The sequence below is a fragment of the Falco biarmicus genome, chromosome 3 (genome assembly GCF_023638135.1).
Source record: "Falco biarmicus isolate bFalBia1 chromosome 3, bFalBia1.pri, whole genome shotgun sequence".
Lineage (NCBI taxonomy): Eukaryota > Metazoa > Chordata > Aves > Falconiformes > Falconidae > Falco > Falco biarmicus.
The window spans coordinates 111359677-111384447 of NC_079290.1; the positions used below are offsets into that span (position 1 = coordinate 111359677).

At 47.5% G+C, this 24771-nt stretch overlaps 2 protein-coding genes across 8 annotated transcripts in view; both read right to left on the reverse strand.

The window, feature by feature from the left end:
- KAZN (kazrin, periplakin interacting protein) overlaps window positions 1–519 on the reverse strand; it is a 225788-nt gene extending 225269 nt beyond the window's left edge. Inside the window, exon 1 of the mRNA XM_056331912.1 lies at window positions 361–519. Coding sequence (XP_056187887.1) covers window positions 361–469 — 109 coding nt within the window. The 5' untranslated portion in view covers window positions 470–519. The remainder of the gene's footprint in view (window positions 1–360) is intronic.
- A 12554-nt stretch (window positions 520–13073) lies between these two features.
- The window catches only part of PRDM2 (PR/SET domain 2), a 68855-nt gene continuing 57157 nt past the window's right edge, over window positions 13074–24771 (reverse strand). For 4 of the 7 annotated variants that reach the window (XM_056330642.1, XM_056330643.1, XM_056330644.1 and 1 more), the window contains one exon: window positions 13083–13196. In XM_056330642.1, the coding sequence (XP_056186617.1) occupies window positions 13088–13196 (109 nt within the window). In that variant the 3' untranslated portion in view covers window positions 13083–13087. Of the gene's footprint in view, window positions 13197–21098; window positions 21184–23374; window positions 24552–24771 lie in introns of those variants that run through there. The other 3 variants (XM_056330640.1, XM_056330639.1, XM_056330641.1) reach the window with 3 other exon arrangements.

Below are 24771 nucleotides of genomic sequence, written 5' to 3' on the forward strand. Positions count from 1 at the left end.
AACATCATTATTTTGACATTGGAAAAATCGCTGTACCCGTCGCGGACACATCTACATGTAACGGTAACAGCCGCTACCAGGCAAAGCGCGGCTCGTTCCAGTCCACGTTAACCCCAAGCCGTGCCACCACCCCAACCCTGGCCTCGTGGCTGTAATTATTCAGACACAAAGCTCTGAAGTGGTGAGGGTGAACGTGGAGGCAGGTGGCACCCGCAGCAGGGACCACTCCAACTTTCCCCTGGGAAAACACCAGGTTTGGGAAGAACTTGGGAAACGAGGCAGGGAGGGGGGAGAGGAGGGGAGGGGTGAAGGACGTTGCAGCCCGGGGCGAGGAGGCTGCCCCGGCCCGTTCCCCCTTACCTGCCTCCATGAGCTGGCACTGCTGCCCGAACACCGGCGAGAAGGTGGCGGGGCCGGGGGCGGCCGGCGCGGGGTCCATGGCTCGCTGCGGGTCCCGGCCGTTGGTCATGGGGCAGCGCCCACGGCTGCAGGAGCCCGGGGCCCCACCGAGCCCCACCGAGCCCGGGGACCCCCGGCCGGGGACAGCGCCCCACCGGCCCCGCCGCACCGGGGCTGCCGCCGCGTCCCGGCCCTGCGCCCGGTGGGGGGGGGGGGGGGGGGGGGGGGGGGGGGGGCGGCGCGCGCAGGCGGGGCTGGGGGCTCAGGCGGGGGCGGGGGCGCGAGGCCGGGGCGCCGCGGGGGGTCCCGCCATGGCGGCAGCGGAGCCGGGAGCCCCCTCCTCCCCTCGGGGAGCCCAGCGCCCCCCGCAGCGGCCGGGCCCCCCCCCCGCAGGCAGGGGCGGGACGGGGATGCCGAGCCCTCCCCCCGGCCCGGGGGCGCTGGGGGCGGCGGGGTCTGCGCCTCCCCGGGGGCCGCCGCGCCAGGCCGCACCTCGGGCGGGCGGCGGAGCCGATGGCGGAGGCAGCCCGGTACCCGGTGCCTGCAGCGCCGCCACCGCCCGCAGCCGGGGCGCGGGGCTCGGCCGGCCCTGGGCGCTCCCCCCCGCTTCAGTCCTGCCTCACCGCCCCTCCCCCCGCCAGCCGGGAGGGGGAGGGGGCCGGAGCGCCGCTGGAGAACACCCCGAGCCCGGCTGCAGCGTCCCTGCCCGCCCCGGCGGCTCCCGGAGCTCCGCGGCGGTACCGGCCGGGACTCCCCGCCGGGGGGTGGCAGGGGCCGGGGGGTCACCAACGGCCACGAGCCCGGCACAGGGTCCCCCTCACCGTGCAACCCCCTCCGCCAGCGGGGGGGAGCTGCGGGAGCCCGGACCGGCTCTGCCCGCTGGGGGAGGGGGGGGCAGCAGGGAACGCGGGGGGCTGCCGGGCTGCAGCTGCAGAATGCCCAGAGCATCGAGACCCCGGTGAGGGGGGGCTGTTCTCAGCCCCGTCCTGCCGCTAGCTGGGGTGAGGTGACCTGCCCAAGGACACCTGCGACAACGGGAGTGCTGGGGGCTGAGGCCACCTGCGCTCGGCACCCAGCGCGCCCAGACAGCCCAGCTTCATCGTGGATCTGCTGGTCTGAAGAAACGGGCAGATTTAGCACTTCCACAGCTGCGATGGCGTCCCCCTCCAATAACGGGGATCTCCATCACCTGCACGGCGGGATGCAGCCCTTAGCACCTCTGCAGCCCCCACCCAGCTGAGCGGCACGGCTGGCACACCTGGGGGACGGGAGCCATCAGAGGGGCCTGGAGGAGCAGGCGCATGTGAACCTCATGAGGTTCAACAAAGCCAAGTGCAGGGTCCTGCACCCCGGTCATGGCAACCCCCGGTGTCAACACGTCTGGGGCTGAAGGGATCGAGAGCAGCCCTGCGGAGGAGGACTTGGGGGTGTTGGTGGGTCCCCAGTATGAGAAGGACACGGAGCTGCTGGAGCGGGGCCAGGGGCGGCCACACAGTGACCGGGGGCTGGAGCCCCCCTGCTGCGGAGCCAGGCTGAGGGGGCTGGGGCTGCTCAGCCTGGGGGAGAGACGGCGCCGGGGGGGCCTTGGGGCACCTCCCGGTACATAAAGGGGCTTGTAGGAAAGATGGGGACAGAGATTTTAGCAGGGCCTGTTGTGATAGGACAAGGGGTAATGGCTTTAAACCAAGAGGGTAAATTTAGACTAGATATAAGGAAGAAATTTATTGTGATGAGGGTGGTGAAACACCGGCACAGGTTGCCCGGAGAGGTGGTAGGTGCCCCATCCCTGGAAACATTCAAGGTCAAGCTGGACAGGGTCTGAGCAACCTGATCAAGCTGAAGATGTCCCTGCTTGCTGCAGGGGTGGGACTAGGTGACCTTTAAAGGTCCCTTCCAGTCCAAACTGTTCTGTGATTTAAATGGGTTTAGGCTCAGATCAGCTATGGCAGAGTACAGTCCAAACAAACAAGAGACATCTTTGCATGTTTACTTTGCTAAAGGCACAGGAACAATTTCTGTCCTTACAAGAAGATGGAGATTTAATTTGACGTGCTCATCTATTGCGTGGAGGAAAGCAAAAATTGGGCCATTCAGTCCATATGTCTCCAGCATTCAGGTATTTATTGCTGTGGCTGTTCTCTCCCTACCTGACCCTGCTGCTCTCTGATCGTGCCCAGCTGCCCAGAGCAAACTGTCAGTCGGGCAGAGCCGGCTGGTATGTGAAGCCCACAAGAACACATTCCAAACCTATGCAAAGTGTCAGAAAAAGCCAGTATAAAAAGAGCGGCACTTAGTTGGGTGGGAAGGGGTAAGTGAGGAGCCAAGGGAGTAGAGCCGGTTCTACCTCCAGCATCACCTTGTGCAACACGTACTGCTGATCTGTGGCGTATGAAGGCACAGACTGGGGCTGCGGTGCAATCACAGAGCCTTTATTGTGCAAAGAAGGTCCATCAGAGCTCACAGGTAGCAGCAATCCCCCAATTAAGGTTTTCAATCCAGACCATTATGCATAGTTCATGAAAATCAGACGACCACATCACATACTGCGTTGGGGTGAGCACCATGTGAAGCAGTGACCCCCAGTCATGCCGTGCGAGTTTATAAGACTCTGCCACCGCTCCAAGAAGGGACATGGCAAATGTACTATGAATTCCCCCTTGCCTCACTGCTTTTTTAAACTCTTTAAGAGCTTCATAGCGCATCAGCTGCCACTCTGGAGGCTGATTTGGTGGATAAAACACTGGACATGCCATCACAACTGCCAAATCCCCTCGTCTAAGTGTTCTCGCTTGCATTCCTGCCACCGATCCCTTAGACCCCCTCCCATCCTCCCTGAAAACACAATCAGCTCATTAGGGTGGAGGAAAAAAGGTCTGGTTCCCTTTCAGGATCTATAGGACCTGGGTGAAAAGGGTTCTCAGTGTCACTGGAGCCACTGTCCGTATCATCCTGTTCCCATACTTGGTCGCGAGGGCCGTTGCAGCTGCTGATGGGAGCTTTCGGGGCAGAGGAGGTGTGGACAGGGTCGCCATCCTTGATGGGGTGTCACAAGGAGCCGCGCTGTCGGCAGTGTTTGCAGCCTCCCCGGTTTAGCACCGCTGGCAGAATTGTTGACACTCGGCGGAGGGCAGTCAGGATCTGCCACCAGGTCAACTAATGCTTTCCCACAGCAGGGTCCCCCTCCGCACCAGCATCATGCCATCGTTTGCCAACTGCTTGCCAGGCAGGAATTTGCAAAGTGCTGTCAGGCGGAATGTCCGGCACTTTGTCACGGATCCATCCTGACAGAGTCACCAGCCCGGACCTGCCACACTCATGGCTGAGCTGCCAGCAGCCATCGCAATACGTCCAGGCTGTGCTGCTGGTCGCGGGATAACTTCCCTCCGTGGTTCCCGACTGCTCACCTGCTTTGTAGGTGATGGGCGCACAGAGTCCCCACAGCTCCTGGCTGAGTCGAGTGATGCCGTGAGCCTCTTCCGTGCCCCTGCTCGGGTGCCATTCGTGGCGTATGAAGGCACCACAGGGGCCGTGGTGCACCCAGAGACCCCGTGTTATGCCAGGAGGGTCATATTTACATCTCTGAGCCTGGGTACACGTTTCTCTGGTATCTTCCCTCCAGGCCCAGGGCAGACACTGTTCATGCAGTTATATACCCATCAGGGTTATAATCACGCAAACACTCCTTGACCAGATAAACATGGTTTTCTCTCCTACTTCCCTTTGTATGGCTCAGCAGTTTTCTTACTCCCCACTGGCAATATCAGTCTCCTTCCTCCTCCCCCACACTGAGCGTGTGTCAGGAAACCCTCCCAGAGCTGTTTGGCAACTTGTCTGCAAAATCTGCCGCATAGCCCTGAAATATTAAAGCATAACTTAAAAAAAAAACATTATGCAAGACGCTACCTGCAAGTCCCGTTCCCCTATTTCCTTAACAAAACTGCTCTAGCTCTTCAAGATTTCGGGGGGTTAGTGTTGCAGAGCAATTCACAGATACATTTTTCCTTCTCCCCTATTCCATTATGTGTTAGGAGAGTGCGCACTGAAGGTTCTTGAAAAGCAAAAAAGTCCACCCAAAAGTCTGAGAACATCTGTACTCTGCAGATGCTAAGGACTGTCCCTGGCAGCACGGGTGCCCCGGGTATAAGCAAGCTTCCCAGAGCAGGAATAGAGAAAGTGGGAAAGTGTTACAGCCCGTTTGCTCTGGGTTTTCTGGAGCGTGCCTTGCAGCGGCAGTGCTGGGGGCAGCGGGCTCACCACCCCACCACCACCACCCCCCCCCCGCTCTCCACAGGGTTTGACGGCTCTATGTGGGGCACCGCAGCGCTTACACAACACGACGAGCGGCCACGCTTCGCTGAACAGCACCGTCACAGCTTGCAGCCACGACACCAAGCCAGTACATGTCCCTAAAAAACCAGAAAGAGAAGGAGCCCGCTTGTTTGGTGGGCTGGGGACTCGCGTACCTGCTCGGGTGGAATGCCTTCTCTGGCAGCGAGATGCTGGGAGCAGAGCAGCGGTGCCGGAGTGCACGCCCCTGCCAGACCTTACCCTGGCCAGCAGCCCAAGGGATGCTGCAGTTTAGCTCAGTACGTTTTGCTCCTAAGAAATAACCCTTCATGAGGTACAGAGATTTCCCTGTACCTTCCACTGACCCTGTTGCCAGTTGCTCTCTGATCGTGCCCAGCTGCCCAGAGCAAACTGTCAGTCGGGCAGAGCCGGCTGGTATGTGAAGCCCACAAGAGCATGTTCCAAACCTATGCAAAATGTCAGAAAAAGCCAGTATAAAAAGTGGCATTTAGTTGTGTGGGAAGGGGAAGGCGTTTTTTTTCATTCACAGTTTTTTTCATTCACAATTACAGTGATATTTAACATCTCTAGAAATACCCTGTGCAAGAAATGGGGGTTATTCACAGCAACATTCTTAGCAGCGGAGGACTCTGGAATGGAGGAGGACTCAGGAAAGAACACAGAAAAATTCAGATATTATCCTTACCGAGATGTCATCAGCAACAAATGGTAACAAGTGAGAACTCATTTCTTGTGTGTCAAAAGTCAGTGTTTTGCTGTTACAAGGCAGAGACTGGATACACACATACACACACAAACAAAAAAAGGCACACACACACACACCCAGGTAAGAATTTTAAGGATTTTTGCATTTGCTTCCAGCAGAGGCACTGTACTAGCACAAGGAGGGCTAGCAATATCGTTGGCTGGATGCAAGGGGAAGTATGGATGCAATTATTCCTCCACAGACACCACTACCAAGATCAGTTCTGGAATGTTTATGCAATTCTGATGCCTGTGTCATGCAAGGAAAATATATTGTAGAACTCAGAAGGAACTGAAGCAATACACTTAAGGCTTGGCATCAGGGACAGCAATCAAACATATTTCCCCCTTCCTTCAGATCACATCTCCATCAATTCTTGGCTGAAAGAGTATTATTCTTTCTTAAAAAATAAATGTTTGAATGCCACAGAAGAAAATTATGTAAGTGGTGCAGAGAGGAAAAGTCCTACTCTAAAAGACTTCAGAGAATTCTTTGGGTAGTTTAACAAAAGGCTGAGGTATGGCTTAATTAATGTATAAATATCCTTGTAGGAAAGAAATACCAACTATGAAAGGACTCTAATCAGCCAGTGCCAGGCACAAAGAGAAGATACAGACATTATTTACTAGGACAGGGTACTAAAGGAAATAGTCTGGATATTTCACTTCTCAAGGTTAAATTAAGATGCGTTCCTAAATCAATATATCCTAGGTAAGCCTTAACTGCTGCACTTAATAGAGAAACCCACGCAAGCAGCTCAGGGAGCCTGTCGGTTAAGTCCTCTGGCTTTTGGAAGATCCAAGGTATGACAGAGTTACTCCCTCGTGCAGAGAACGGGATGCCAGTTCCACAGCAGCGATACGGTCCAGGGATGCCAGTTCCACAGCAGCGATATGGTTCATGGTACCATTTGCTGCTGTGATGCTGGTCCCCGAACCACCCGTTCCCCAGCGCTGGAGATAACACCCTCGCGCCTGGTTCCCTGCAAAGCCGCTGCACAGGCACTGGCAACGCGAGGGCAAAAAAATTTAACAGAAAGAGAATCAGCCCTGAGAAGCCCTGCTGAGGTCAGGGTGACTCAAAACTTAGTGGAGCAGGAAAGGGGGGGGTGGGGGTGGCTATTTGCATTAGCATCTTATAGCTAAGATGGTATTTCCAGAGCACTCTAATCTTTAACAACTGCCTCTTCCCCTTCCTAGGCAGCTGCAAAGCAAGCCCTAGAGCAAATGCAGCACAGCTTGGAGCCCTCCCAACCCCCGGGCACCTGTCAATCCCCCTCCTCCTCTTCCCTGCAGAACAAACGGTGATTGTTCTTGTGCAGCGGGGCAGAGCGCACTGCCCTGCAGCTCCCGGGCTGAGAGACCACCCCCCAGCCCAAGAGAAGGCCCTTCGCACCCGGCGCCAGCCCCTGGTGCCCATGCGGGATGGGGCTGCGGGCATCGCCCCGCGCTTCGCCCAGCACCCGCAGCTGCCACGGGCCGACCTCAGCCCCGCAGCATGAGCCAGCGACCCAGCAGGGCAAAGCTGTGTCGCTCCTGATCCTGGAGGACGATGCTCAGTGGGTGCTTGACGCACATTCCTGCTCCTACTGTTCCTCCACCATGGACCCATCTCACATGTGAAGTGACAGACTGCTGGCGCACTCAGGCGTGACGTGCCAGTGTCCTCCATGTCCACAAAGTGGCTTTTCCTTGCGCACACGCGACACTCCGCACTCCGTGTGTCATATCGCCTTGAAGGACTCTACATCGGCACGGGTGTCAAAGGTGGCGCAGCCCAACCAGTTTTCCCAGCTGAGGCCTGGAGGGGATTCAGCTGCCTGCATCCTCTGGCCCTGGCAGCTGCAGGCACCGCGGTACGCACAGTGTAGGAAGGCAGGAGCTTCGGTATGAGCAAGTTTTTCTCCTTACCTGTTTTTGAAGGTAGTCTTCTCCCAGCAAAGCCACAGCTCTTACAAACAGGAGTAATTACTGCTGCTTCAAGTGTCAGCTCAGACAGAAGAATGCCAGTACGTAGCTACGCAGCTATTTTAGTACGCAGCCAAAGCTGTGCGGCCGTTGAGCTATCTTTAAGAGTATTTCAGAAGATTCTCATGCAGGGAAAGAATGACAGTTCAGCAAAATCTGATCACTCAAAACTTAACGGAACCTGTTAACGAACCCCAGGTGGGCTGGAGCACTGTGCACAGGGCAGCCATGCGCAACGGGGACAGCAGTGGGATTTTTACTAACAGGTCAGATTTATAATGCATAAAGAATGTTTGGATTTTCTGGGGCACAAGAGCCATTTTTAGCCTACATGAAATCAATATCAAGACCTAAACTTCAGCTGTTCCCAAACCTGTTTGTTTAATCTGCTACTGATTTTAAAGACTGTGGCTGGATTAATGCCCCAGTGACCAACGGCTGCCCACCGACCCCCAGCGATGCCCCTGCAAACATCCTGGACAAGGCACCCGCCTCCCCTCAGGGTGTTGTGGTGGAGCATGGCCTTCCACGGGGATGAATGAAACGGGGACCATTTCTAGGAAGCAAAACCCCTCCCGCTTCAGGCCCTGCTCAAACCTTCCCCTCCCGACAGAGGACAGCAGCCCATGGAATTTGTTGTACCGTGCTGCTTCTGCAACGCTTCAGCGAGAGCTTTGGCTTTGAATTGAGAACCCAAACTACAAAGGGCTCGCGTGCTGCGTATCCGAGCGTGCAGACCTCGAGCCTGGAGCCGTCAGGAGAGCTGGGTCTGCAGGAATTACCACTCCATGCACAGAGCTTGAGAGACCGAGGTGACATTTCTACCTGCTTCTCCTCTCCTGCCACCCATCAGAAAACCCCCAGCCGTCCAGCAGTTTCAGAGCCACAACACATCGAATCTCCGTTCTGAAGATTTCCCTTGCTGAAATAACAATAAATATTTCCATAAAGCAGTTTGTCACATGAATTTATTCTTGTTCTTTTTCTTTACATGGCGGACAGACAACAGAGCTTTCAGTCTTCCAGAGCAATGTTCAGAACCCAAGCACCAACCAGCTCATACCACATCTCCAGACAGTTTATTTTTAATAAACTTCTCAGTATCAGCATTGTCATGAGAGCACTGCAGAGCTACCGGTGTCAGCCTCACAAATTCCTACATGCAAAACCTGAGCTTTTTCCCCACCCTCTCCTTGAACTTTCACAAGAACTTGTGATATTAGTCAAGGGCAAAATTTCACGTTTCATCAGCAGGCACGGGGGAGGTTAAAAATTTGCTGCAAAACTGTGAAATTCTGCCTTGGAAAAAAAAAAAAAATGGCATACTTTCCTGAATTTACTGTGAATAAAATATCCTCATCGCTCCAGAGAAATGACACCATTTTGAACTGGCTCTTTTCTCTGCAAGAAAAATCAGCTCCCCCACCCTCCCAAAAAACCTGTGTTTTTAATCTGAGGGGAAAACGATGAGAAGTCTGGTGCAACTGTGGGTTATTTCTTGTCAGTGGTGTGGATATTTTTCTGCCACAGCTTAGACCATAATGGATCCTTCAAACAGACCAGTACAATATAAAGCTGTGTGCTGTGGTCTCTTGGTTGAGTAACACATGTTATAAAACTTTAAAAACGGAGCATTTACAACCAGGGACATAAAGACGTGCTTTTAAAATTGTAAATACATATTTACAGGCTTGTGTGATAAACCAGAATTTCTCTGGGAAAAAAGCGTTCATATATCACAACAATTTACACACTTCTCTCCTTGAGTTTGTCAGTTATTATAGTTAATACCACTCTAAAAAAAGCAGCAAAAATAAATTGCACAAAAGTGACCTCTAATAACCTCATTGGTATGCCTTAAAGGCACTGAACGCAGCAGCAGCTGTGCCAGACACTCGGTACTTGATTTAACTTACTGCTGCTGGAAGTTGAGTGGGTCTCGGAAGAACCGACTGTTTAAAGCAGGATTTGGGCTGCGTGGCAGGAAAGCTCTTCCCCAGCAGCACAAATGTCTCCGGGTAAGCGTGACTGTGGCAAAGCTGCTCCGGGAAGATCAAGGGCATTTCAGACCGGTGCTTTAAGACAGAGTATATCGGAGCTGGGCTTTACTAGCACTGCACTGTCATCTTTCAAATGACCTAGATGCTGTCCAGACACACAGGAAGGTAATTCCCGTTTGAAAGAACAGGGTTTACCATACTAATTCTAGATGATAAGAGGAAGGAGAACACGTGGAGAGACAAGAAAAAGAAGGATAACGTGCAAAACTAAAGCGAGCCAAACGGATTAAGCTGTATGTGCACGCCAGCTTCTTTGAGATATACGTAAGGCCAGGAAACGTAATTACTGTGCTATTTGACCAAGATTTACCAAGCTGCCTAGCAGATTTGGATGCTCACTTCCGACTAGCTTTAATGAACCATGTGAATCTCAGTCTCCCAAGGCTGCTGGGAAAAATTTCAGCCTTTGTTTGAAATCAGTACATCACATATTTCAAGAGGGAATTATTGCTAGCAAAAAGCTCAAGAGGGGATAAATCCTAGAGACTCCAGGAAAAAGAGCAGCCAGCAATGGCACAAGCTCTCCCCACAAAGCCTGCATCTCAACGGTCTCACAGTCTCAAACTGGAAGCATCACTTCCAGCGTGGGAGGGGATGTAGCTTTTTATGGCTCACCTAGTCCTCAGCATCTCAGCCTTCCCCCGAACCACAATTGCACTTAGAAAGCCTCCAATAGGGGTTTATCCAAAAAGTCTGTAGCTAGACAACAGAAGATCCCGAAGACCTTTTCTTTCCAGCTCAAACAACACGTAGCTAAAACATTTTTTTTTACGTTGAACAAAACCCATGTTTCTTGTTTAAAGCTTCTGTATTCCTTTTGAACAATTTGATTTTCATCAAAACTATAAAAAAACCCAAAACTGTTTTCAGCAATTTCATACATATATATATATAAATACATATGTCATATATATATATGAAGATATATATAAAATTGATCCTTTTTTTCTTTTACTTTATCAGGGTGGCGGGAAGGAGTATCAACCGGGCACTTGTTTGTGTTTTCTTAACTAATGTGTGCATACACAGATGTGTGCTTATCTGTGCGGAGTGCAAAGACAAGGAGAGGCAAAAATAGACTGAATTAAGGGGGAAATAGAGTAACCAACCCCCCTGGCCTCCTTGAAAAATCCCAAACCCCGACGCTACATTAGCAGGGATCCTACAAAAACTCGTCTGGACAGAAGGAACCCTTCATCTCAGAGGTGAAACCTGCAGGGGCCCAGAGAACTGTCGCTGCCAGATGATGCACCTGTGTGTGATTGTCACCATTTTGGGGCACGAGGTAAGAGACCTTTCTGCACCGCATTCTACCAACTGACCTGTATGTTTCTGCAACTTGTCTTTACTGGCTGCCAGCTACCTTCGTGGATGCCCTCTCTACAGGACCGCTGAAACTAAACATGCTGGTATCGAGGGTTGCAAATGCAAGCTCTGTATTTAAGGAAAAGTGTTGCTTGATACTGCACAGCAACGTGCGTGTTTGATACTATCACTAAATAAATAAATTCTGACTATAGCAAGAGTACCAGACTGGCAACAAATGTAATGGCAGCTTTTGAGAAATGGATGCTTGTCCCTTCATGAAACTGGGCAATCAGTGCATTTCACAGAGATCACTTATCAGGTGGTCTTCCAAAAAAAATGTGGGTCCTGACGCACTTTGAAAGCAATGGCATCATGCCCCTTAAAGCTAATGGTACAAAGTCAAGAGACTGGGGTAACCCACAGACTTCAGATGTGGAAACCTCAGCAAAACCTACCATTCCCTTCCGTGGGTTTTTGTGGGATGCCCAGTTCTTTACCCGTTAGGATGTAAAGTAGAAACTAAAATGATGTAACAGTCTTTTCAGAATTTAATTGCATAGTATGTTAAACCCCTCTGTGTCCTACCAGAAAGAGGAGACTCATCCAGACCCATCAACCCTCTGAACATGGTTAATCTGCCAGCAAACGTCTGAACATTTCTCCATGCTATTCCACCAGCTGTCGATGCGTGGACCCCACGTGGCAGGGGACCCCGAGATCACCCTCTTGGCAGCATCCACAGTTCATGGCTCTCTGGAAAAGGCAGGAGCCCTGCTCTGCGCTCTCTCCCCCCCTCTGGAAGGACGGTATGACAGAAGCGTGCCACTGCTTCCAGAAGAAACCGCTGTCCCTGTTACCTACTGAGGAACCGGTCCCACCTCATCTCAGAAAAAGCAGGAGAGGATAATGCTTGAGGATTACTTCACCTCACCTTTTCCAGCCACAAGTTCCTAGTACCTGAAAATACAGAGTTGCATGTTATCAGAGTCAGCTTTAAGATTACGCAGTCAGAGTAACTGCCCCGTCACACCGAGCTGGAAGCAGGTCAAGTTGTGCAGCACACATTTATTTAACTGTTTTTTTATTTATATTTATATATATAATTTATTAATTTAATAATTATTTCTTTGATTTTTAAAAAATAATTTTAAAAAATGAAATTTGAAATTGAAAACAATTTTAAATAAAAATATATTTAATAAAGAAATATATAGAAATATTTATATATATATTTAAAAATATTTAAAAAGTAAATTTAACTGTTGCTTGAGTTTCCCATGACTAAATGGTCTGTGCTGCAGTTAGGGATGTTAACATCTCATCAGCAACCACCCCTGTTATTCGGGAGGTAGTAAACTTTAGAATTTTACTGACTTTTCCCCCAAATGTTATTTTTTTGAACATATTGAACAGAGAATAAATTTTGGGCTGCAGCCCAAATTTTGCTGGCACCCGTTCTCACCTTTAGGCTTACACATGCGAGTGTAACGTTCCCTAGCTGTTACAGCAGCGTAAAGGAGGTGATTACCTGCCTGTCACAGGTGGCAAAGGGAAGGAGCAGAAGACAGCGTCTTGCTTAAAGCCAACCAACAGGAAACCAGTTCAGCATCACCAGTAACACTGGACCAGGTCATTAATTTGTCCAAGCCCATACAGCTTCATTACACCAGTTTATCTCGCCACCACCCCAACCGATGCTTTTGTATGTTACGCCAGCGCTGCGATCTGCATTGTAACGCTGGTCTTTGAGCTTCTGGCATCCGACCAAAGCGGCCAGCTGGAGGGCACGCTCCCAGGCACCCGTTTTTTGGTCAGGGTTAATACTGGTTCAGTGTTTAACCGCTCAGCCCAGGTGGTCTCCAAGGACTTTGCCCACTACTACGACCAGATGGAAATGCCACTCCTTCCACGGCAGGGACAAACCCCATCCTTACAAAAGACCCATCTTCAAGATCCAGAGGAGCAACACCTCAGGTCTTGAAAGCTCATAAACGAAAGGAAACTCCTCTCACCTTCCCAGTGGCTCTCGGTACTTGCGGTGAGGGTGGAGGGTAGGGTTTTTTTCCCTCATAGCTTACTAAAGCCCCTATGGGGCCCTAAAGCATGTCTCTGCTTCCCCCCCCCCCCCCCCCCCCCCATACCCTAATGCATGTGTGTGAGTTTCTTCTGCCTCTTGTACAGTTACAGGCTCCGCATGGCCTCTAGATGTCCCTCCTCTTCCTCGCCTAACACCAGCACCCGGCAATGCAAGAAATCCAGCTGCACCGCATCCCACGCAAGGGGGTACCACGCAGGGGGGTCTATTCCTTGAAGAGGTGGGATGCGGTGCAGCTGGATTTCTTGCATTGCCGGGTGCTGGTGTTAGGCGAGGAAGAGGAGGGACATCTAGAGGCCATGCGGAGCCTGTAACTGTACAAAGAGGCAGAAGAAACTCACACACATGCATTAGGGTATGGGGGGGGGGGGGGGGGGGGGGGAAGCAGAGACATGCTTTAGGGCCCCATAGGGGCTTTAGTAAGCTATGAGGGAAAAAACCCTACCCTCCACCCTCACCGCAAGTACCGAGAGCCACTGCGGAAGGTGAGAGGGCTTCTCGCCTTGTCCTGAACTGACAGTTTGTTTAAGTACGAAACATCATCTGGAAGAAGCATCCACTCTCCCACCCAGTGTCCCAGACCCTCTAACTGGGACCGACAGACAAATCCACCGTTATGTAAAGAACAGCTAAAAGCATCGCGGTCTGTTTCCTCAAGACAGTCCATATCAGATTTTAAAATAGATATATATGGAAAAGGAAATTTACTTTACAGAAGCCTAACACGACACCTGGCCGTTTTTTCCCGATGTCAAAGCCTGCTGCACGCTATTGCCACCATGGTGTGGGCAGACCAGACTGTGACAGGTACAGGTGGCTGCAGGTACCGCCGCTGCGGTGCCTCTGCTGTAGGTGATATGTAATGCCACTCCAAATTTTACAATACCGCCGAGAATCCCAAAGCAAAAGTGAAAATCAGGGATTTTAACTGGCAGTAGGACACTTCTGCGGGCCGTGATTTCAAGCCTGAAAGCACGAGTCAGCGCAAGGGAAGGTGAAAGGCTGACGCTCTACTCTAAACACCCACCCCAGTCCAAACACACACCACCCAATGTAACCTTCCTTATGCTACAAGAAAAAAAAAAATCCCTGATTTGTTTTTAAATTCAGCATCTTTTGCTATCTTGCACGTACTTGTAGCTCCTTGGTGCATGCATATGCACGTCTGCTCCCCCTCGCACCCTGCGCACCCCCAGTACCTGCGCTAATTACAGACCTACCTTGTACATGCAAATTCTTCAAAAGTCTAACCAAAACCGACTAGTTACATTCTTCCAAGGGAACATCTTTTGAAATAGGCTTTTATTACATAAGAACACGTCTAAGAAAAGCCAAGAATTAGGGTTTTTTCCAGGTTATTTTTAGAGTTCAATATACACCCTTTAAAAGGAGATTTCAGTACTTGTTTGTCCTTACACATAGATTTTCGAGTGCAGTGGAACTGCTAGTCAGACATAAAGAAGGACAAAATTTTCCATTACGACAGAAAAACAAAAACCACAGAAATTTTAAAAAGTAAGCAATTCAATTATTTCCAAATTAAACTCGTGGTTAAAATCGTCTGCCAAAGTTTTGTTATTGTTATATGTAAATCATCCTCTCCAGCCTTTGTGAATTTAATACTGAGGCGTTCATCTAGTGTCTAAGGAGCAGAACGTGGTAACGAGGAAGTCAACAAAAGCCAGATTTTGTTGTCCCATAAAAGGGCTGTTGCCAAGGGACACAGAAGAATATCCAAAATGAGTTTAGTTTGTTTGGCTTCAGTTCTTTACTATAACTAGAAGAGAGAAATTTTAGTTTCCTTTTATTTAGAATGTTTCCATTTAAGTAAAGCTTAACGTATTAAAATTTATTATGACTTGTAAAAGTTCTTCTATAACCAGTAACATCTGTCTGTTCCTGCCTGCAATGAGCCGATGCCTGGATCCTGTGGGAAACCTCATAATAATCAAAAAATAATCCTCAAATCTAAAGACACAAGAGTGTCTGAGAAAATCTGACCTGCATTTTCAAGTGCATCCTGCCCCCAAACCAACACGCTGCAGGGATCGTCCACCTGCTAATTTCACCGGGCTTGAAAGCTCATACATCGTTGGCGATTACTTGGAAGTTGAGGATTAGGGGGACAAGATAAAAAGGGATTGTTTTTCTAGACAGAAATTGAAATCGTGTTCTTAATGGAATTCTTACTGTTGCCTTCCCACAGGCTCCCCATCATGGCGAGGCACCAGCACGGCAGTGGTGTCCACGCTACTGGTGCTGCTGGGAACTCGCTGCCCTCTCTGCACCAGTGTCAAACTGGAGCGGACCTACAACTCTCTTTTAAAAAGCCTGTGGGGTGGCTGGATGCTTTAGGAGTAACCCCCTGGGTCGGCAAGCGGAGGGGGGAAGGGAGCTGGCACACGCCTGGCGCACACAGGAGCAGTCACTGCGGTGGCCAATTTTAGCTCTGCCACCTTGCACCTGCTTTTGCCATCACCCGTGTGGGTAACTTGAGACAGCAGAAGGACAGGGATTCTCTGCAGCCCAGCAATTGGGAATTCATGGGGAAGGGGCGAGGGGGCTGCAGGCAGCCCGGACAGGCAGCGCACCCCGTGCTGCGGCCAGCCCCCACCAGCCCACTGTTTAGGAACAGTCCTAGCCAGGAAAGAAAAAAAAGGAAAAGAAGGAAAAAAATACAAAGAAAAGAAGGAACAGCATCCGAAAACGTATTATGCCTGCAAGAAAAAGGGCACAGAAACCAAGTATTGGGCAGCAGATAGGACTTGTTTACACTGTGTATCAACTAGGACTTTTAAATCAGGATTAAAAGTTCTGGTAAACGGACTTCCCCCCCCCCCCCCCCCCCCCCCCCTTTTTACCAAAGGACTTTTAAATCAGGATTAAAAGCTTTGGTGAAAAAAAAAAAAAAAATTATGGCTCTACCATAAATCAAAGCCAACCCAACTTAGATGATAGTGGGTTGGTTTTTTTACATGTAGACAGGGTTGAAACCACTCTCTCAACTGAAAGCACGCCCTAACTAAAGACACAAATCACAGAATTCAGTGAGACTCACTACAATAAAAATCCACTAAATCCCAGGTCTTACAGCCTTCCATCCCTGGATCTGAAGGTGTTCGCAGGATGAGTCAGTACCACAATCCCCGCTTTTCAGATGCGAAACTGAGTCAGAAGGAAAGCGATTTGCCAAGGTCGCCCAGAAAACCAGCAGCCTCCAAGCAGAGGCAGGCAGAGAGGGAAAGGCTCCCTGCGCCACCCCACGTTCCACTGTCTCCTGAACGCTTCAGCAGTTTCACCTACTCGCCCAGACCGAACCCCTCCGGCCGCCCCGTGTCCCCAGGCACCGCGCGAGGACCACCACACACGGGCCAGGTGGTGGCAAAACCGCCCGATCCCGGCACACACCTTTCCCTCAGACAGCCTCAAATACATCTGGTGTTTTTAATGGAAATTACCTCGTCTTGCACCACACTTGTGCAATTAACATCCTTCTAAGGTGCTAGTTTAGCTCACTGGAGATGTCCCAGAAAAATAAGCTGCGTGCCTGGTGGGGATGGAGGCTGGAGCGCCTGACGGAGCGGCCAGTCGCACCGGTGACGGTCTGTGAACACACAGCAAAACCATCGCACCACAGGACGGAACATTCAGGTAGTTTTGCTTTACGTTTTTCCCCTCAATTAAAGTGTGTTTTTCTTGCAGGGCTTACACTTCTACTCTCCTAACCTAAAAAACCACATGTGCACAGTCCAAAATTTCAGAGACACACACACGCACTCTATCACATCTCCTAACAGACATCCCATCGACACGTCAGGGAGATCCTCCATCAGGAGTGTTTCCTACCCTTCAATAAAACAATGCCTAAGCTGACAGAGACTGCCTTCTAATAACTGACTGTCTGGGGGAAATATTTTAAAAAAAAAAAAAAAAAAAAAAAAAGAGGTACGGATGTTTAAGCCTAAACACTTGGCTTTGCAGAATTAGGTGAGGCATTTTACAGGCCAGGACTGTGACCGCCTGCCCCCACGGGGGTGTCAGGGCACAAATAAATGAGATTTCTGGGCTTCTGCTCTCAGTGAGAACTAAACCATCGCGCTGCTAACCTAACTGGCATGTACTCTCTTGCGCTAGCATATTGCTTCATGAGAAAGTAAATACATGAAACAAGGACTTGGAAAAACATCAACCAACAATTACACGAACAGTATTTTTATATTTTTTTAAGTGAAACAAAGTATTGAGCAGGACAAAAAGGTTTGTGGGCAGAAGTCTGTTGAGGAGGATGCCTCCCTCCTGCGGAAGAGTCCTGCCTCTGTGTAAAAAACACAGGGGAGCAGCAGAACGCAAAAACGACCTTAACGTGCTGTACTGCAGCTACGCTGAGATTTACGGGTGTTTATTTATAAAAGTGGTGAAAAAGCTGGAACACGTCAGGATTTTATCTCGCAATCATGTGACGCTAAAGGACATAACACGAATATTATGATTTTATGGTCAGGCCTTTCATGAATCTAAACTGGAAAAACCTGTTGCCGAGATCCTTTGCACTCTCAACTTTCAAGAAGATACCCAGCAGCACTCTCTAACCACGGTGGTTCAAAGAACTTATTATCTTTAAAGTAGCCTTCCTCTCCCACAATAACTCACAAATTGTTTTGTTTCACACATGGGCTCTGGAATTCAAGTTTCTTCATTGTTGACTCAGTTCCGCTCCCAGTGAAATCCTGCTTCAGACCACTGTTAACTTCAGGGACTAACACCAAACCAGCACTGAGAACTGGTGGAAAAAAAAAATCTCACCTCATACCTACAACCCACCTGGGGGACCACCTACAATTAATGTAGCCATATCATTTTACTTAAGCATTACTAGATCCTTCAAAAGCAACTAGTGATCTAAAGTAGCCACTTCAAAGAGGTTCACCACTGAGGATGGCTACTGAGCTCCTTCAGAAAACCAGCCTCCTTGGTGGTACTTCAAATTGAGCTCAAAGAAATTATTAGTCACTTTAAGAAATCTTGGTTTGGGTCTGTAACTTTAGATGAACAGTACCACATCAGCAATTTACCTTCCTGCCCTTTTAAAGAAGCACAGAGCATTGTGCCAGCCAAAAAGTAAAGATGTTGGATTAAAACCAGCAGTACCCAAAATGCATCTACACTGTCAAATAATCTGGTCATTTGATAAAGTTTGTATCTACTGAATCACATTCTAAGAATGAGAAAACTATCACACTGAGGGCAGACTGCTGCTGATTTTATTTAGCTTTATACAGAAGGGGTTACTCCAAATGAGTTCAAAGTGTTTACTGAAGGCGGTACGACCCCTCAGTCCCCAGCACATCTCTTCACGTAAAAAAGAAACCACAGAACAAAAAGTGCTTTTGATTTAAAGAGAGAGATGAGTGAAAGAAGGGGGTCTACAACTTCAGCCAAACTCCGGAGTCTGAGTGCACAACTCTTCCCCGCAGCTCAGTGATGGAAGAATTCCTCATTTCTCACCTTCCCACCTCCTTCCCCACTGCAACGTTTAGCAGCAGTCACAGCACCGAAATGAAACGCTAAATACGCTCTGGCACCCAGTCGCAGGTGGCACATACTAACTGGTACTCGCAGGCGATGTGCATGTGAGCCACGCGCGCCCAGAGCCAACTGCCCCCGGAGCAGCGGCCGCGCTCCTGGCTCTGGCAAGGACAACAGCCAGAGCTCTGCTGCTTCCCCTTGCTGCCAGGCTTCCAAACACCCTGGGCAGGCAGCACGTCCTCTGCGCTCTCAGCAGAATCACTCCCCTGAGAAAAATCCCTCGCGTTTACTCCACCACAGGCATTTAACTTTGCTGAGCAGCACCACCGAAACTGCAGAAGGATCCAGGCATGTCCTGCTGGAACAGGCCCAGATACCAGATTATCGTTAATTCTTTTTTGACTGACACAGGGCATCATGACGAGTGCAAGTCTCAGTTTTGCTGTTCACCTGAAAGGCAGCACACCTCCCGCGTGCAATGCCACCTTGCACCATGCAGGCTGGGTGCTGAGCCTGTACTCCTGAAAAATGGAACATCACCCGCTGAATAATCAAAGCTGTTTCTCACAACCCTTCGGCAGTTTCTTGGAGCAGTGCCACCCAAAACATGACTCAGAGACCATGTTTGGCTTGTGAAACACGTAAGTCTTACAAAAAAATAAGCAAAGATACATATACACACCAAATGCATGTTGCCGATTACTGTACTATGTTCCACAAAACACTCGAGTTTTGAATAAATTAGGAAAATGAAGCAGCTACCTATCTCTTAAGAAAAAGCTTCCCTCCAACTTGATGCCTGCTCAAGCTTCCCTTTGAATTTCAGTGTTTCACTGCCTTGCATCTGAAAAAAACAAACCAGCAGTATTTTCAATGCTGTTTTCCAAATGCATGCTTTCAAAAGTACACTCTACCAAAAGCATTTTTAAAGACTTACTGAGAGAAGTAAACGTGCAGGATCAGCAAAATAAAATGAAAAGGGATGAAGTATGCATGGGAAGTCACGGTCAGGTTCCCCTGAACTACAGAACGGCTTGCAAGTGGGCAGGGGCTGGAGGCTGTGGTCCCAGGGCAGAAGGGGCTGTAACACCTCTTCTTCCAGTACTGCCAATAACCACCTAGCAGACACCGGAGGTTACACCAGCAGCTCCCTTACCCACTCCTGGTCTAACAACCCACTTGAATTCTGCACGTCTGGGTGGGGACCCTTGCCTGACTGCAAGCGACGAGCACGAAGCAGCACCAACCTCAGCTACAGTTACGAATTCCACTCAAAAAATACCTGTAAGACAGAACTTAAATCACAAAGTCAAGACCCCAGAGGCAGCTTAGGAAACAACATGAATCATTCATACATATGGAATAAAGACCCATCTTTAACATTAATATTTTTCATTAATATCTTTCACTTGGTGTGTAAAATGGACCATTAACCTTACACTTAATATATGGTGCCTTTCTTACAGTGTTTTATTTGCCTCTTGCTCTGGAACAGAATTGTTTTCCTCACATTCCCGCTCTTTCAAAAAATCCTGGAAGGTCCTACACATACCCTCTCCATTAAGAGCTGCTATTCACTCCTAGAGCAGCTCCAGCCTGTGAACGAAGCGACAGTTTCTACTAAAATAACACAGTATGCAACTACGCAGTCAGAACACATCACACGGTGTACGTGACCAGGATACTACGGCTTTGTACTGCAACCTGAACAGGGCGAGTTTGAAATCTCTTGAGGATTTGGATCTGTACTTTACTCCCAAGTGTTCTCCAAGACATCTCTTCTGAGTAGCCTTTACTCTCAGTTCACCAGATACTGGGTAACGTCTGTCCACAAAGTTTAGATGAAGCCGTCCACTTCTAAAAGTAACTCCGATTGTTGAGGCTGCCTAGGTGAAGCTTTACCGAGTTCCCATTAAAATTCCCTAAGACTTGTGCTTCCAAGTGTTGAGTGCTTTTCAATACTCCAGCTACAGCTTAAAAACATCAAACACAGTATGGTATTAATTCTGCAAGTATTACTATTCTATTTTAAAATACTGCATAGGGGTGACCCAAAATCAGCTTTTCTCTCTACTGCTATCAAAGTATCTTCAGTAATACTAGGAAATTTCATGTTAGCCTCCAGATCTAATGCTTTACCAGTTCAATTAAATAGAACATGTGGAAGTTTACATAATTCACTTACCACAAAAGCTCAGATCCACCCAGCATGCACTTGTTGTCCAGAATCTATCCTTTTAGCTCGTTTTCATCATGAATAGATGTCGAACGTCATGTGATTCATGCAGATCACACGTTCAGCAAATAAAAGCCAGAATTAGTATGTAAAGTCTTCCCAGTCCTCTTTTTTAGGTCATTCACAAGCTATCTGTCTGTCACAGATTATCGCTTGCAACTCAGCTTCTTAGCCGAATGTGACTCCAGCAAAAGCTGGATAATAATTTTGGAAACGAAGTCACAAACCTCAGTAAGTGAAGGAACCACTATTTATTCCCACATCTGAAATTGCAACTTTACACATCAGATTGCCAGGATCTAATTTACTATGACATCTTCCCCCCCCCCCCTCCAAAAAAAAAAAAGTCATCAGGAACTGAACTAGAACTTTAAACAAAAGGCTTACAATACAAAATGCCAACAAAACACAGTACCAGAAACACACTAGCCTAAATCAACTACAGGTAGCTTACAGAAAGGGTCAGGAGCTTGCAGAGCAAGGCAGGAAACACTCTGTGCAGGGGGCCTGGCTGCATCACCTGGGCTGTCTCGTAACGCCTAGGATTGAACACATTTAAGACATTCTCTGATACAGACTGCATAATGGGGGCAAAAATGGTAAGCACAACACGTCAGATCTCCCGTCTCCACACACGCTTCAGCATTACTGTTTTTATCAAACTGACACTGCATTTGATCTTGACCAGCGTGCCAGTTAGTCTATGTAAACAGGACAAATTTAATTGTTCTTATTGCCTGGTTGGATGCATTTCAAGAAATGTCAGCACTTTGTGGGCATCATCACAGCTTTATTGTTGCACTCAGATCATAAAGAGGCAGTTATAAAAGCCACAGAAATTCAATTATGCAGATGAGATGCAAGAGCAATAGTAACTACAAAAGCTGTACGTTTCCTGTATGTGATGAGTTGCCTAATTAGCAATGAAACTTCTTGATTAGCTCTCGTTTTGGAATACAGATCTCCATCACACCACACTTCACTTGACAACTGGTGTGTACAAACGTGTATGAACATCTCAGTGTGGCAACATCCTTGGGACACAACAGGATTTAATATCACAGCAGAGAAACAGCAAAGACAAGGGTAACAGGATTTCTGCCATAGTATTAAGGAACGAAGGAAGGAAGTTGCTTTATTTATGAACAGTTCACTGCTAGACGTCTCTAATAAATATTTCAAGGTGATCAGAATACTGAGACTGCAGTAAGACCAAGCACCAACTAGTATTTCATTTGTCAGTAATAGAAGACAGACATGAAACATTAGCATAAGTTTATGTCCCACCCTCAGTAACCTCAAAACTATGGGAGAGATTTTACCTTCCCGCCCCCGCCCCCCCCCCCCCCCCCCCCCCCCCCCCCCGTTTCTTACAAAATACCCAAATACAACTACAGGTAGGCAAACCAAAAATCTTTTCACTTAGGTAAATACAGTAAAACCTAATCAACACTAAAAACCTTCACTGTGGCTGTCCTACCACCTAACTAATACAAGGGCTGCCGTAAGCGAGGTAAGAATTCCGCTCTCAAATCATGGTGCACTATCTAACCGCAGCGTATGGCCACGAAGCAGATGTGCCTGCACAAAACACCCAGTGAACAACGTCAGAACTTCTGCACCATTGTACCAGAGTTTCCCTATCAGTTAAAACGCAGGGAAAACTTAGTTATGGAGAGGATAACATGTTTGAGGAATGACATACCACATGAGAAAATAAACTGGGAGTTCTTGTCTATTTTACTCAAAGAAAAGCATTAATTTGAATAGACAACGAAATAAAGGACTAACTTACTACTGGATTAGTAAGGAATACACTACAAAATTGGCTACTGCAATACTGTTAGTCTTAATGATGCTATATTATTCCATCCAACTGCCACATTAATATGGCCACAGATGCTTCCAGCTCCACTGCAGGAGGCAGAATGCTTATCTTGCTGGTGGAGTGCAACATGCCAAAATTCTCATAGCCAAAACTCTTTACATGTATTTTTTAAATTAAAGTATATTTCACAACTTTAAAGCATACAAAAATAGAACATTATAATATTAGAAAAACTTGAAATGGTGTGTGTAATTTTAATTAAAGTAGTTTAAATGTGTTACCCGTGTCCAAAATAAAAAGATAAAAATTTAAGACTAACTGCAAAGTGTCAAATGGTTATAAATTCGTCTCAGTGGACTGGGTGTAGACAGCTAAAGGATGCAAGCACACTTAATTCCTTCTAGATGTACACTGTTTCATCTTTTCATTTTTCCTGGTACATCTGGTTCCCACACAAAAGGCAAGCTTCCCACAATTTTTTAAAAAGTTTACTTTATTGATTACAGTTATATAAAATGTGTCACGATAGTTTCATCTAGTTGGTCATTAAGTGCTTGCAACACCACAAAGACTCTTAAGTACGTCTGCAACTCAATGAAGTATTGCATGCTGGAGGAGAAAAAATCCCTCTTGGGTTGCTTACCTGCATTTACAGTACCTTCAGCAAGGCTACAATGTTCAAAAGCAATGACAACCCCACTTTTATGTCAAATGGTAATTTTTAATGTTTTCATTAGAATAGTCTTTATATCACTCTCCAATCGAAGAAAAAAATGTAACTAACAGCAAACTTTAATACAGGAACATGCTCCAAGATTAACAACCCAAAATGAAAACAAAATGAAATTAATGTAAAATGTAAATCACATATAGTACAATTGAAGTGTCCAAAACAATTTAAATAATTTTAAATATTTTATTTTTTTTAAACTTGCTACAAATGCTTTATACAATATTTCAACATAAAGTCCCCATAACAGAAATGTAACAAAATGGGAATGATAGTGAAAGTGAAAGTTAAAGTGGCACAAATTCACCAAACAAGTATTAAACTACAAATTTTAAGAGGTAGATTACTTTTTAAGTCAAGAACAAAAAATAAAAGGGGTGGCTGTATAAAGAAACTAGTCACTTTCCATCAATTCTGTCATTAATCTTGAAAGCTGTATGAACACATGACAAACAGTATTTCCATAAAAAGCTGCTATGAACAACAGACCAATTTGTTGTCTTAAGTTATTAGATAGAGGTGTATGACCCTTTAGAGTAATTATATATTTAACTTTCAAAATATACAGGTATGTAGTCCTGGTCTAGCCTTCTTATCGATAAAAAGATACACTGCATTCATTATATATATGGTATTTAGAAACTGATATCGGTATTTCATTGCTATATAAAGTTTCATTTGCATGTATAAATAGGAATTTGGAAAATTCATAAAACATCCAAATCAGGGTTTTTTTCCCATTGTACTCTGGACATCTAAAAAACTCAGAAAGCGAGGAGGGTGGGACGAAAAGGAAATTCTGTCGCTAGGTTGGCCTCTACTGATCCATATAGGCAAAAAGCTTTAAGAGACTTAATACATGACAAATACACTTTGAGTGCAGCAAAATTCGTTGTCCCTGAATCTACGACGAATCATTGACAAAATTATAGAACCTGCTTTGCCAAGTTATACAACTGGACTGCCTGTGTGCCATTCATGAAGGTACGGACAAAACCAGGATCTAAGCAAGCACGAGAGCAAAAGATTTGGTTTAGTTAATCCCACTACTTCTTTTGATGGTTTCGTGTGGGTTTTGTTCTGTTTTTAATAGTACCCTTCTCTTATCTGAATCATCCTGTAGCCCAGCACGAGTGTCAGGCACCAAGTAAGAAAAATCTGTGCCTGACACTGAATATTAGCAAGAAGCCTGCAGGCAATTTTATGATTGTGAGTCAGCTTCAGCTGGTTTCGCAAGCTTGGTGGATTTCACATCCATTGTCGTAGTGCTTATCCTAAGTTGAGCATGCAACAGCTCTATCATGTCATTAAAGGATTTTTTTTGTGTGTTTTGTTTTTACAGAAGATTCCTAGAAAATAAAAAACAAAAACTGAAGATAAATGACAAAACAAACTATTTGTGAACGGAGTATGTTTACACAGAAAAACTGAAAGGTGAAAAACAAATTTGGAGACAAATATTACATGAAGCAGGTCTTGAAAAAAAATACTAAGAATTAAGATTTCCTGGAAAAAAACCCATACCCCAACATGCCTGCATAGAGTAGAATCTATGTTAGCCTGCGCGGA